Source organism: Nilaparvata lugens, chromosome 5, assembly GCF_014356525.2.
Source record: "Nilaparvata lugens isolate BPH chromosome 5, ASM1435652v1, whole genome shotgun sequence".
Lineage (NCBI taxonomy): Eukaryota > Metazoa > Arthropoda > Insecta > Hemiptera > Delphacidae > Nilaparvata > Nilaparvata lugens.
This window is the reverse complement of record NC_052508.1, coordinates 30,358,746-30,372,495: the sequence shown is the minus strand read 5'-3', so window position 1 is coordinate 30,372,495 and position 13,750 is coordinate 30,358,746. Positions and strand designations below refer to the sequence as shown.

Genomic DNA, 13,750 nt, shown 5'->3' with positions numbered 1-13,750 from the left:
CTTTTTTTTCTTTCTGACAATTATTTTCAAGTTGTTTAGTGGGAGGTTATTGGCTTATTTAGTAAGGTTATTGGCTGGTCTAGGGGCCAACATACCTGGTTGAGATGAGGGGACAGACTTCGAGAGGCGTGGTCCAGGCCTCGGGACTCCAGGGCGCCGACTCGTACAGCCTGAGTTCGCGCTGCGTGATGGCTCCAAACACCGGCTGCCACCTCTCCAACTCCTCGCTGCTCTCCGAACTCGCTCTGCCATTCTGACCAAAAATAAAAACCATGTAGGCCTAATCATGAAAGTTCAATTTCAATCATGAAAATTTGCCGTAAGATGAATAAATATATCCGCATAACAGTACAGGCATTATAAATGAACTCATTCCCCACATACTGACTTCGGTCTTTGTAGGGAATATTCAACATTGAATGATTTTGTATGTGCTGTGCTGTACGTATAAATATGGGCCTTTCTGATTTTTGTAAACAAACCACTATTTGATTTGAGCAGAGATTAGATTCCTCCGCAACGGCTGAGACTGAACAGGCCAGGCCACATCACGAGTCTATAATTTATAGGAAACAAACGTAATGTATTCATCTTGGAAGAGGAAAAGATTCTTTCAAGTTGAAAGAATGTCAGACGAAAGATTCCCATTTAAGATTTCAAATTATTAGGACAAAGACGAAAAAGATGTAAACCGACCTCTTCGAGAAGGCAATAATGCATTTCAATCATTATCCTAGTCATAATTATTACATAGTGTATAGTGAGTGACTCGATACAGGCCAAAGCCTAATCTTATTCACAAGAATCAATAATCATTAATAGATTTAATCAATAATATTAGATATAGCGGTAGCGGTATGAGTTCAATTAGAGCTGTCTACTATAGAAGGCGGTGGAAAAAGAAAAGACTATGCTTTTCTATGAAATCATGTCAAGGTGTAATCCTTCAAAGGCATTTACATTAGTCGAATTTACTTGAATTCAAGTTTTGTATAAAATGAATGTATTTTGCAAACTTAGTCAAACAGAAACTTGAATCCACTATACCAATGTAGACCCATCTTCAAGTTTTGTAGATGTTGTGACTTTTGGATTGTACTTCAATCTTGAAGGTACAGACTTGAATTAAACTGAACTTTACTAATGTCAAGTCTTGCTATAGCGACGACTCAAGCCGCGCAGCTGGAGCAGCTCGAGCTAGACTTGCGGTTAGAGTTGCGTGGCTAGAGCACGACTAAGGCATAACCTATAAATTCATTACATTCGATTATTCATCAGATTTTTTGTTGTATGAACGTTATGGCGGCAGATGAATTGGAAGTGATGGCTACTATATTGCTTTTGATTCATATCCAATACATCATCAAATCTAATGAATTTGTAGGTAGCCTAATGTGCTACAGACGCAACGACTCTAGCCACGCGGCTCGAGTCGTCGCTAAGGAATTGCATCTTTAGGTTAACAATGAGTAAGTTTGGAGATGTTGTGATCATTGATATATATAGTTAGATGACTAAGCTATACCTTCAAGCGTTTGGAAGCATGATATTTTTATTGGATGGCAAATAATAATAAATTAACTGTTATCACAATATTTCGTGAAACTGTTTCCATTCGTTTTGCAACTTAAGTATAGGTACCTAACTATACTCTATACTCCTATATTTAATATAAGATAATAAATAACTACATATTATAAGAACGGGAAAAATAAAACAAAAATTATAGATCGCTAATATTACCGTATATTCTATTCGATGGCAAATAATAATAAATTAACCGTTATCACAATATTTCGTGAAACTGTTTCTCATTCGTTTTGCAACTCAAGTATAGGTACCTAACTATACTCTATACTCCTATATTTAATATAAGATAATATATAACTACATATTATAAGAACGGGAAAAATAAAACAATAGCAATGATGAAGAATTTATAGACAATTTTAGCAAATTTTTTTTTATAATACAAATTTAGCATACAATATTTTCATAGTTCACAAAATATTACAATATAAGACAAATTGATGGAATGGAATGGAATATGGATACCTATATTGGATCTATGGAAATAAATAATATTTATTATAATATTACCGAAACTTATATTTTATTACTTGGCAAATAATGATAATGAATCAACCTAAGCACAATATTTCTTGAAACGATCATTTGGCACTAGGCTTAGCCTGCATGAAACATGACCGATGAAAATATAAAAATACTTATGTATGAAAAGAAATATTTTTATCTGGCGCATGCAGATTCGTACATCCATAAGCACTGCATGAAACTACCATACTTTGAATATTTTTTATTGCTTCAATAAAAAAATATTATCATTTGAAAAAGGCTCTTTTTCTACACAGCGAATACAAATACCCGACTTCTTGCCCGAAATTTCTGGTAGCTACACTAGCGCAGTGGCATCATAGCGGACTTCGCTCTTCTTAATCTTATTCTCTTTATCAATGGTTGTGAGACTCTAGTGCCAATAATGCATTGCGCATGCGTACGACCGTAGTTGACTTTTTCTTTTAATCAGTTCCGTTCTTCAATACTCATTGCCTAACCCTAACCTATAGGTGTAATTAACCTATGGGGGGGGGACAAACTACGTGCACCTTGACCCCCTCTTAAAAGTGCAAAAACTAATAATGAAGATCATCAAGCAGAGGCCACCTCGTTATCCGTCAGACCAGCTCTTCAATGAGTTCGGTGTGATGGACATAAGACACCTCTACTCCTTGGAAATAATTTGCAGACTACACAAAAAACCGGATAGCTTTCAATAAAGGAACCACAGTCGTAACACAAGAAACAGAAACCTTCTTATTACGAACGTAGCTAGGAAGGCAATATATCAACAACACTTCAACCACCTAGCAGCAAAACTCCACAATCTACTTCCTGCACAAATCAAGTCAATAGAAAACCCAAGTAGTTTCAAAACTGCCGCTAAGAACTGGATTATTTCAACTGGAAGACATCATATAGAAAACATAATCTCAAACAATATGTGAGCTCACATACCCAACGTATTTGCAGTTTGCACCCCACCCAGAATCTATTACTACTGCTAACACCTACTTTAGTACATGGGTTTCCCATAGTTGAGTAGGTTAATTTCCAATAGAATTAAATTCCATATTAGTTCATAAGCCTATTGTATTGAAGATATTTTGTACTTTTTATGTTTTAATTGCTTGATTGTATTTTTAAAGGAAAAAAAATATTTATTATTATTATTTTATCCTGTTTGAGGTTTTGCTTGACCACTCTTCCCCTGGGCTCCGACCCCCAAAGGAGAGTGAAAAGCGATTTTATTATTATTATTTACACTGATGTGGATCCATTCTTTTCAACTATCAATTTGAAAAACTCTTTTAAAGTGAAAACACTTTTTAGCAGTGACGACATTTGTCATGAAACTGTTGAGCCTGTTTTCTCAGTGTGAAGGTGACCCAAGCCGAAGGTGAACAAGCCGAATCGACGTAGGCCTAACTGCTAAAATCTAAGTGTTTCCACCCCAATAGGGTGTTTTTAAATTCAAAGCCTAACCTACTATTCAATAACCGAGCTTTCAAAAACATTAAACACTAATTACTATCATATAGTCATTTGTTTTAATAGAAATGTTGTGTTATTATACAATGGGTCTTGCAATACCTGGCAATACATTGTAATTTGTAATTAAGAATCAAGAGTCTATGGCACTCCCGTACCATTCTTCACATTGGACTTGAACTAAATAAGTTCGGGATTCATAAAAGCCAGTCAAAATACACAGAGCCAGTGATTACACAGTCTTTCCACAGCATGCCATGCTTCCAAACCCTCAAGATTCTTTTGCTTTTTTGTAGCTCATGATTACAATCTCCATCGGAACAATAGAGGAGAACTTGCATATGAAGCAATAATTTGGATTATCCAATGTATCCTGAACTTTAATTTATTAGTAATTTCAAACGATCATATAAGCGAGCTGAACAAACAATCTCAGAGTTGGTTTAACGAGTAGTTTATCTTAGACGTCAAACTATGTGGTTTCCTCTAAGCTCATATATGAACTTAGTCTCAATGTGAAGCGTGAGGGTACTTGGCTAATATTTCTCAAAGTGCCAACTTGAATTTGTTCCTCTTCAACAGAGCTTTATTAGAGCTTTCTCGAATCTCCCTCTTCTCTTGATAGTCTCTCCAGACTTATCATGACCAAGTTTATAATGTGGCAAACTCAATTACAAGTTTTCCGTCAACTCAAAATTAATTTGAACTTCACATTAAATCAACTCATTTTCAACTAATCTTGTTATTTCTTTGACGTTTCACAATATCAATTATTACATACAAATAGAATATGAACAGATTGGATCGATTAAGTTTATTACAATTTATCATTAATTTCTACGTGGTCATTTTTTTACAAATGAATTCTGACGGTAGGAAATGACTGTCTATCCACTGGAAACGCTTATATAATGAAAAAATGGTTTCTCATTAATATGGATAATCTCATAAGAGAATGGATTCCCATTACTAAGAATAGTCGTAGACTTGTTGATACCTAGATTGAGTTGTGTGTGTGTGTGTGTGTGTGTGTGTGTGTGTGTGTGTGTGTGTGTGTGTGTGTGTGTGTAGGCTTTTTTCTCCTCTTACATTCCGATTAAACCTCAACTCCTGTTCACGGACAAGTGCTTCATGAAGCACTTTGTGAGCAGTTATTGTTCACATTAATATTATATTATATATTATTAATTACAATCTATTATTAAATTTTTGATGGATTATTGTTGTATTTGTCAAGCTAGACTCTATTTGGTTTCTGTATATGTATTTATGAGTGTGAATAAATTTGAATTTAAATTTTGAATTTGAATTTGTAAGCTTATAATAAATAAAAAGGGGTTATAAATAAATCACTTGATTGGATTTCAACGCACAATTCCAACGGCCGCATTATAAAGGTATACATCGCTACAACGAAATGAGCTATCGGTCGACAATTGACTAATCTATTAAATATTGTTGACAATTTGCATTGCAATTCCATTGTTCTCTTGCTGCAATTGTTAAATGTGAACTCTTGTATCTAGGGTTAGCCAGTGACCAGGACGATTTAAATAAGTAACCAATTATTCAAAAAAAGTAATTTCATTTTTTAATGGTTATAAATAAGAAGAAAACATGTATCCATTTACTGTACAATAAGTAAAAAAATATTTTTAGAATATAGCATATACCATATGTCTTCCATTGGAATATATGCACTGCTGCAGCCACGCCTGGAAGTTTCTCATGACATTTTGCAGCATATTGACTAGTATTCGTTCGATTTCGTCCCGAATTCGTTGTTTCTAGGCTAAAACTTGCCCCATCTTGTTGGAACATTGTGGCCGTGAAAAACGGCCGAGTTGTGGCAGAAGTACATTCTGGATCATTGCAACGTAACGCATAGAATTAACAGTCACAGCACTTCCACTAATATGAAAATGAAAAATGAAAATGTTTTATTGGCAGAAATATAAAATTACCACATCTTAGAAATACATAATAAAAACAATACAAATTTTACAACATGAGAAAATACTATTACAAAATAAAATGCAATGCCAATTGAGTATTTGCATCTCGAGGTACTAAGCCTGTTTGAGATGGTGATATAAAATTGATTACAAAACTATAGCGCTAAAATGTAGTTACTGTCCTCAAAGAATTGCTGCAGCAGTGTATAGATTCCAATGGAGGACATTTAGAAAATGTTATATTAAAAAGTTAATTTTTTCACTTATTGTAGAGTAAATGTCTACATTTTTTCAACATAACCATTATATATTAAAATAATTTTTCTTAAAGAAATCTTGCCGTTTCACTGGCTAACTCTATAGAAATACTAGTACCTCGATGTGTGGCCGCCGGGCCAGCCAGCCAATGTGCTGGAGTTGGCCGAGGAGCGCGGCGAGCAGGCGATTGGCGTGCAGGAGTGCGCGTGCAGCAAGTGCATGCAGCGCAGAGTGCAGTGTGTTGAACCAGACGCCCGCCTCTGTCGGGTCAGCTGCTCGCAGCACGCAACTGTGCACGCCGTCCGGAGAGTGCAGCTCTATCGTTCGGTTCTCTGCAAACGCAACCATCTCAATTGTTTAATTATTACCATAGGAAAAACACAGAATATGTAGTACCATAGAGAAAAGATAACTAATGGCGTGGGGCTTTTATGTTCCAAATTACAAACTATAAAAATATTTACAAACAAAATATAATAAATAATCATGAACTACATGTTTTTACTACATTCTCACTACATGTTCTCACTACTACCATAGACGAAATATATCATATGAAGATATCCCGTGGTATAAGTAGTTTATGTTAATAGTTTCAAGCCGATTTTTATCTCAAGCTGATAGTCCTGGTGGTTCTTTTCCGTAAAGTGACGCTGGTAGTCTCTCATACTGTGCCGCTCTTAGATTCTCATCTGGCCAAAACAGTACTAATAGACAGAAGTCGACAATAACCAGCTTCAATTAACAAAAAACGGCTTGAAATTAGAGACAAAAACTACCTATAGCAAGGGTGTACCATAGTAGCAAATAATAATAATGAAAATAAGTCCAGTTACACACACATCGATTCTTGGAATTATGATTTTTGCCGTTCTTATAAATTTTACCAGATTGAATGGAACTTGGCCAACATGAAGACATATGATGACATCGTATTATGATGTAATTATGTTTGACAAGTTATGTTCTATCCAATGTACCTATTTATGTATTCTGGGTACAGAATTTAAAAGAACGGCAAAAAATCGTACGTCCAAAAATCGATGTGTGAGTAGCTTGGCTAACTAGACTTACTAAATGGGAAATCAGGAAGTTCAAGTGGGATTGAAAATTTCTAGACATACAAATTTAATAAATAAAAAGTTCAAAAGAGCAAATTATATTAATATTATTGGAAATGTCTTCCTCTTTCCAACCATATCCTTAGAATTAGATTTCCACTAATAGTTTCCTAGTTATTAAAGTTTTAATAGCAATAAGTAGGCCTATTTCAAAAATATCGAAAAATTGATAGATTTCGAAAACTGAGTTCGGTATAAGAAAATTTTACTTGACATTTTTTGTTGCAAATTTAATATAGAATCTATGATCTTCGGCTGTTACACCTTTCGTGGGAGACTCTGTTTAAACTATATACTTGAGTGTATTTTTATGGGAAGTGTTTGAATATTTTGGAGAGACAGAACATCCGACAGGATCTCTCTGCAAATAAAAGCCATAAGAATAAATAAAAAAGTAAAAATAACTGGAAATAAGTGATGAATAATTCGATAATCATTCTAAAAAGAACCTAACATAAGTGGTAATACTTTGATTATCCTAAAATGAACTAAAATGGCGGTAAATAGTCGATAAGCTGAATTGTGGTTATAGTTGGACCAAATTTAGGAACAGAATTTTTGGACTAGCTAAAATCATAAACACTACAGCTACTTTTTTAGTTTTAGTAATCAACAAAGTTTCATGTTATTGGATTTAGATGTGATCTCTACATCAATTGCAGAGTGGTTGCTGGAATGAATTAAATTAGTTGAATTGTGTTGTGAACTGACAAGCAGAGCTGGAACTACACAGAGTGGAGCAAAAATTCAAACAAGAACTATCTTGAAGTAATCCAGTCAGGAGCCACAATGTCTCCTTGATAAAGGATGCCACAGAGCTCCAGGCGAAAGAAGATCAGCAACTTTGCGGATAAAAGCCAGTAAACCGAACAATGGATAGCTTTGTCTCCTACACTAAATTATTATTATTATTGTTGTCATAAACCAACATTGGTAATTGACAAAGTCACACAGTTAACATAATATAGAACACAAAATACTTTCATTCAGGTACTATCAAAAAATTCGTTCAAACAATAAAACGGTCTAACAAGCCAATTAAATAGTAATTTCTTGAAATGAACAATGTTAGCACATTTGATCTCTGTAGGTAACTTATTATAGATTCTTAGTCCTATGTTGTCATAATGCTTCATGCTTGTGGAGAGACGTTGATATGGCATATCAATTTGATGTTTATACCTTGTATCATGAGCATGAATTTTACCATCTTGTCTTCAAATTAGGTAAGTTATTCATTATCCTGACAAAACTCTGACTTTTTTTGCAATAATAATACTTTGTTCATGTGGCTGCTGTTCCCATATATTAAAATACCATAGACAATTATGCTTTGAAAAAAGGCAAAGTATGAGTTCCTGAGATATTGTTCTGGAACTAAAGTTTTCAATTGTCTCAGTAAATAAATAACTCTAGCTAACCTACCAGTAATGAAATTTATGTGGGGTTCCCAAGTCAACTTGGGGTCAAACATTAATCCAAGGAACTTTATATTGCTGTTGTTTAGTGTGTGATCTCTCTGGCTAAATGTTAGAAACTGAGTTTTGTCTTCATTTAATTTGAAGCCATTCGCCCTGAACCATTTGGAAGCTTCTATTAACGTATCAGCTGTCATATTCTTTAGTGTGTGTGCATCTGAGTGAGAATGAAGAAAAGTGGTATCATCAGCGTACAACACAGTCTTACTATTGAGTGAGAATGAAGAAAAGTGGTATCATCAGCGTACAACACAGTCTTACTATTGATTGAGAATGAAGAAAAGTGGTATCATCAGCATACAACACAGTCTTACTATTGAGTGAGAATGAAGAAAAGTGGTATCATCAGCGTACAACACAGTCTTACTATTGAGTGAGAATGAAGAAAAGTGGTAACATCAGCATACAACACAGTCTTACTATTGAGTGAGAAATTGATCCCCCAAAATTGATCCTTGGGGGACACCATACTTCACTCCAGCAAGATCTGATTTATTATTGCCCACACATATAACCTGTTTGCGTTCACTAAGGTAGGATCTAAAAAGACTGAGACTCTTCCCAGTGATTCCATAAAATGCCAATTTATCCAGAAGGATATTGTGTTCCACGCAGTCGAATGCTTTGCTCAGGTCACAGAGTGTGGCCTGAGCAAAACACTTACTCTCAAATGATTCAATCACAAATTTTATCAGGGAATCAAAGGCGTCAGTGGTAGATCTTCCCTTCACAAAACCAAATTGATGTTCTGATAACACTCTAATGTTTATCAAATATTCGTATACTTGTATGTACATGACAATCTCCAGTACTTTTGAAAACACAGGCACTAACTGAATAGGACTAAAGCTAGACGGTTCTTCTTTAGAACCTTTCTTATAAACCGGATCGACTTTGGACACTTTTAACACATTAGGAAAAATACCTTTTGAAATGCAGATGCTTATACATCGAGTTAGTGCTGGTACCACTGCACCTGCAATACTTTTAAGAAGGCAACTGGGTAGGCCATGGAAATCCTCGCTTTTAGATGGCATTAGATTATGAACCACTATAGAGATAACATCTTGACTGACCTCATAAAAACTAAAAGTGGCATTATGCTCTTTATCAACACTTCCATTTAGCATTTCGATGGCTGATATGGATGGCTTCACTATCTTTTCATGGACATCATCAACTGATCGTATGAAATATTCATTCAAAATATTTGGCATTGGAGTGGTGAAACCTTGAAAACTTTTACTTGAAGATATCGTTTTGATTAGTTGCCATGCTTTCCTGCAACTGTTATTCGAGGACTCAATAATTGAAACAATAGGCTCTCTCTTGGCCTCATCCAATGACTTTTTGTACAGTGCTCTACATCTTTGATAAACAGTTTTAGCAGTTTCGGTATTTACTTTTTTAAAGTTTTCATGAGAGATAGTCAATAAAATCTTAATCCTTCTAAGCTCAGGTGTGTACCAGTCAGCCTTACGTATGGTTCTCTTTCTATTCTTAACTAATGATTTATTTTTCCTGCAGGTCATTTTGGGAATAGTCAGATTGAAATAGTACAAAACTACATTCAGAAAGGATTCTAACATGACACTGGCATCTGGCTTTGTTACGTAAATACTGGTTCTTTAAACTTAAATATTTCAAACTACAAGTTTCAAATGCTTTGAAGTGGACTGTATAAAACGAATCAAATCTTTGAGTTGAATAATATATCCATTCAGGAAAACCACATACAAAGAACATAGAAAATCAGAAGATGTACTCACCAAATCCCAAATCCAACATGTCGCGAATCGAATTGCTTGCCTACTTATATTTGAGGTGCAAGGTGGACAGTTGGATAGGATAGATGAGAGGAAAAGATAGGTGAAATAATGCAAACCGATTTATCCGAAATGCAATTGTTAAAGTTGGTTCCTTGCTGTTTTCCCGTTCTGAGATGAAATTTACTGTCTGGATATATAGCACTATGACTTGACTACGGTATTGATAAAAACAAAACTGAAATTTGAGTTCTGGCATTCACTTTTCACTAATACGAAACGTGAATAACTTTTCACGTAGAACGAACAATATTTATGTACACGAATAAATGTATAGGCCGAATTTCCTATAATATTAAACAACACGAATATTTAGGCAGATTCAGGACGAATTTCCTGAATCTTGAAAAGCCTCGAGAGTGAGTACATAGCTGTACGAAAGCTAAATTCACACTGACTGGCAAACTTTCCAGTGCCTCGAACGATAAATTGATAAAAATTATAGAAACTCGAACGATAAATTGATAAAAAATATAGAAACTCTCCTGCCATCTGGCAGTCAATAAGCGAATGAATACAATTTCAAATGGCCTCAACAGGCTTATCCAAGACAGCCTTCCAGTTTACCAAAGTCAGAGCCTGGTTAAATTGTAACATCTCATCTATAGTGACAGGTCTTGAAGTAATTTGTTAATACTGGTCTTAATAGAACAATCTGGTACACATATCATCACACAGTCATGATCTGAATATGGGAATTCCTTGACACTTGAAATTGTATCAGGATGAGTATTTGAAAAAACGTTATCAAGACATGCTTGATCTCTTGTAGGCAGAGTATTGAAAAGTCTAAGATTGAATTGTCTCAATAATTTTTTTAAATTATATAAATGACGAGTTTCTTAATTTATATCAAAAGCAGAATTTAAGTCACCTCCAAATACAAGAGTATAGCCATTACAGCAACTTCTTGACATGTATACAGGGTGATTCCTAATTATGGTAAAATAATTTAATACGTGATAGTAGAGGTAAAAATAAGAAAAAAAGTTTTTATAAACATATATCAATAAACGCTTCATTAGCGAGCTATACAGAGTGGAAGATTTCGCCCAGAATTCAGTTCCTCTGGTGAAATGCACCGATGATGAATTGTTTGGGGACTAGTTTTTGAAAAACTTATGCTGGATTCATATGGAAAAATATCTGAAAAATTGAATGAAACTAGTCTGGAAGCTGTAGTATGAGTAGTTTTTGAGAAAAAAGTTGAAATATGCAAAAAAATCTAAGTAGAAAAATACAGACTTCTACATTTGATGCCCAATAACTTTCTTTAATGACCAGTAAACAAATAATTTTCGCAATAAAAATTGTATAGAATTTAATTCTGAAAAGAATCATGTAAGCTGTGTAAACAAAATTTAAATAAAAGTTGAATAAAATTAATTCTTATGTAGTACATACACCAAAAAAATTTGCTGTTTTATGAGGAGAGAACTAATAACTCATAAGTTGTAGCTGATTGCAAATAAAATAAGTTATTCTGTTCTTATGAAAAGTCTTATTTTTATTTGAAAGTAACATATCTAAATGATCAAACTTTACCAAAAGACTAAAGATGATGTTCAAAGTGACCTCCGTTGTTCTGAATGCATATGTTCAGACGTCTTCTCATCGATTTTCGGACCTGTTCAAATATTCCAGGAGTCTGCTTCATGATTTCTATTACGTTCAAAATCCTTAATCGGAGTTCTTCAATGGTATCAATCGGAGTATTGTATACTAAGGTTTTCAAGTGTCCCCAAAGATAAAAATTCAAAGGATTTAAGTCTGGTGACCTAGCTGGCCATGGTACTGGCCCACCTCGGCCTATCCATTGATTTGGAACCGCGTCAAACGTAGTAACACAACCCGAATTAGGCTCTGATTGGAATGGAAGGTTCCTTGGTGTGTCAACAAGAAGCACAGAAGAAGCGGATTCCAGTGTTGTGGGAACGTGGGCTGCATCCACTCGCACCTGATCTCCATTCTTTGAAGCCCCGATTATGTCGTCTGTTCTCGGAGACAGCTTACCAAGATGAACCAGATGATTTGCAAGAATCACTTTCCCTTTCCGGTTGAGGTGTCATGTCTGGTAAAGTGTGATTTTGTGAGAAAATTGTTTACATCTTCGTAGCAAAGTCTAAGCTCTCCGTTATAATCACTTATCGCCTTGGACAGTATACAGTTGGAATGAAAGACACTATCATTAAGTTCTATATCGTCATAACAGTAAGGTGTACTGCACACTGTAATTTGGGCCTTTGAGTTTAGTTCGAAAATTGATAGTATTCCTTGTAATGTTGTCAGTTGATAGGGTTCATTACGGTGACAATCATTTCCTCCAGCAAATAGAATAATGTGGTCTTCCTCGTTGAAATCTCTAACAAAATCGAGACCATCTCTAACTATGTATTTGATTTTGGCCCCGGGCTTTGCATACACAAAAATCTCGAACACATCCTCTAGATCTCTTAAGATATCTGCTGAGTTCCCTTCCCTGAATAGATGAGAGTACTGTCAGCCTTCTTCTACCAATTGTTGATCTAGTAGTTTTGTGTTTCAGTTTCTGAGTCATCTTTGTATGTTTCGCAGAACAGTGTTGGGTACCTGATACAGATTGGATGACCTCTGTTTCCATTTGGTACTCATCTTCATTGTTTGTGGAAAGCAACGTGAATCTGTTACTGACTGGAATAGCATAGTCATCTCTCAGGTTTAGGCTTAGCTACATTTTTTGGTGTGATATAGACATTCTCCTGAGTATTTCTACTACGATTTTCACTCTTTCTCTCTATTAAATTTATTTTTTCAGCTTGAATTATGTCGATTATGGCACTTTTATCGAGCAGGTCTTCTTTTAATATCTTATTATCGGCCTCTAGAACATCAATTCGAGACTTCAATAGTCTAATTTCCACCTCGGCCCCTTCCTCATAGACCAGAGAATCTGCATAATTTTCATCTCTTCTGTTTTTCGCCTCTTCCAACAGCTTGGTGACTGTAAGATTTTCTTCCGAATAATTCAGATAGCGTTTTTCTCAAATCAGCATTGTCAGATATAAACCTCAACAACATGAGGAATTACGTCGGCTATGGCATCGTCTGAAGATTTGTCGGCAACAATTGCGAGTGACGTTCCGAAATCTATAGCGAGCTCTATTACTAGATTTTCTATTACTGCTCGAGACAAACACCGATTCATCTCAACTATTTTCAAGCATCCAATAGAAATACTTACTTACTGCATTATGAATCTGTAAAAACTGTTCCATGCCATATAAGGGTAGAAATGGAAACTCAACATCACAGGGTTCTGAACAATACATTATAATTCTAATTTCTCGACAAAAATGCAGTATTCGTTCTAATCAGTTTTGAAAGTTTAGAAATTATGTTTTATGATGTACATAATTCATTTATTGCGGGGAAAAAAATGAATTGTCATTTATCTAATTATTTCAATCCAGTAATTGAACATTATACTAAGAAAATTTATGACATTAATGAAATCCTCAACATTTACTTCTATATTATTTATTCTCAAAATAATGTGAGCATTT

The 13,750-nt window shown here is 34.9% G+C and overlaps 1 protein-coding gene across 1 annotated transcript in view; it reads right to left on the bottom strand.

Annotated features, from left to right (window-relative positions):
- LOC111044439 (beta-1-syntrophin) overlaps positions 1–13,750 on the bottom strand; it is an 80,480-nt gene that overhangs the window by 36,517 nt on the left and 30,213 nt on the right. The window contains exons 3-4 of the mRNA XM_039429445.1: positions 5,901–6,115; positions 96–253 (exon numbers count right to left, since the gene is read on the bottom strand). Coding sequence (XP_039285379.1) covers positions 96–253; positions 5,901–6,115 — 373 coding nt within the window. The remainder of the gene's footprint in view (positions 1–95; positions 254–5,900; positions 6,116–13,750) is intronic.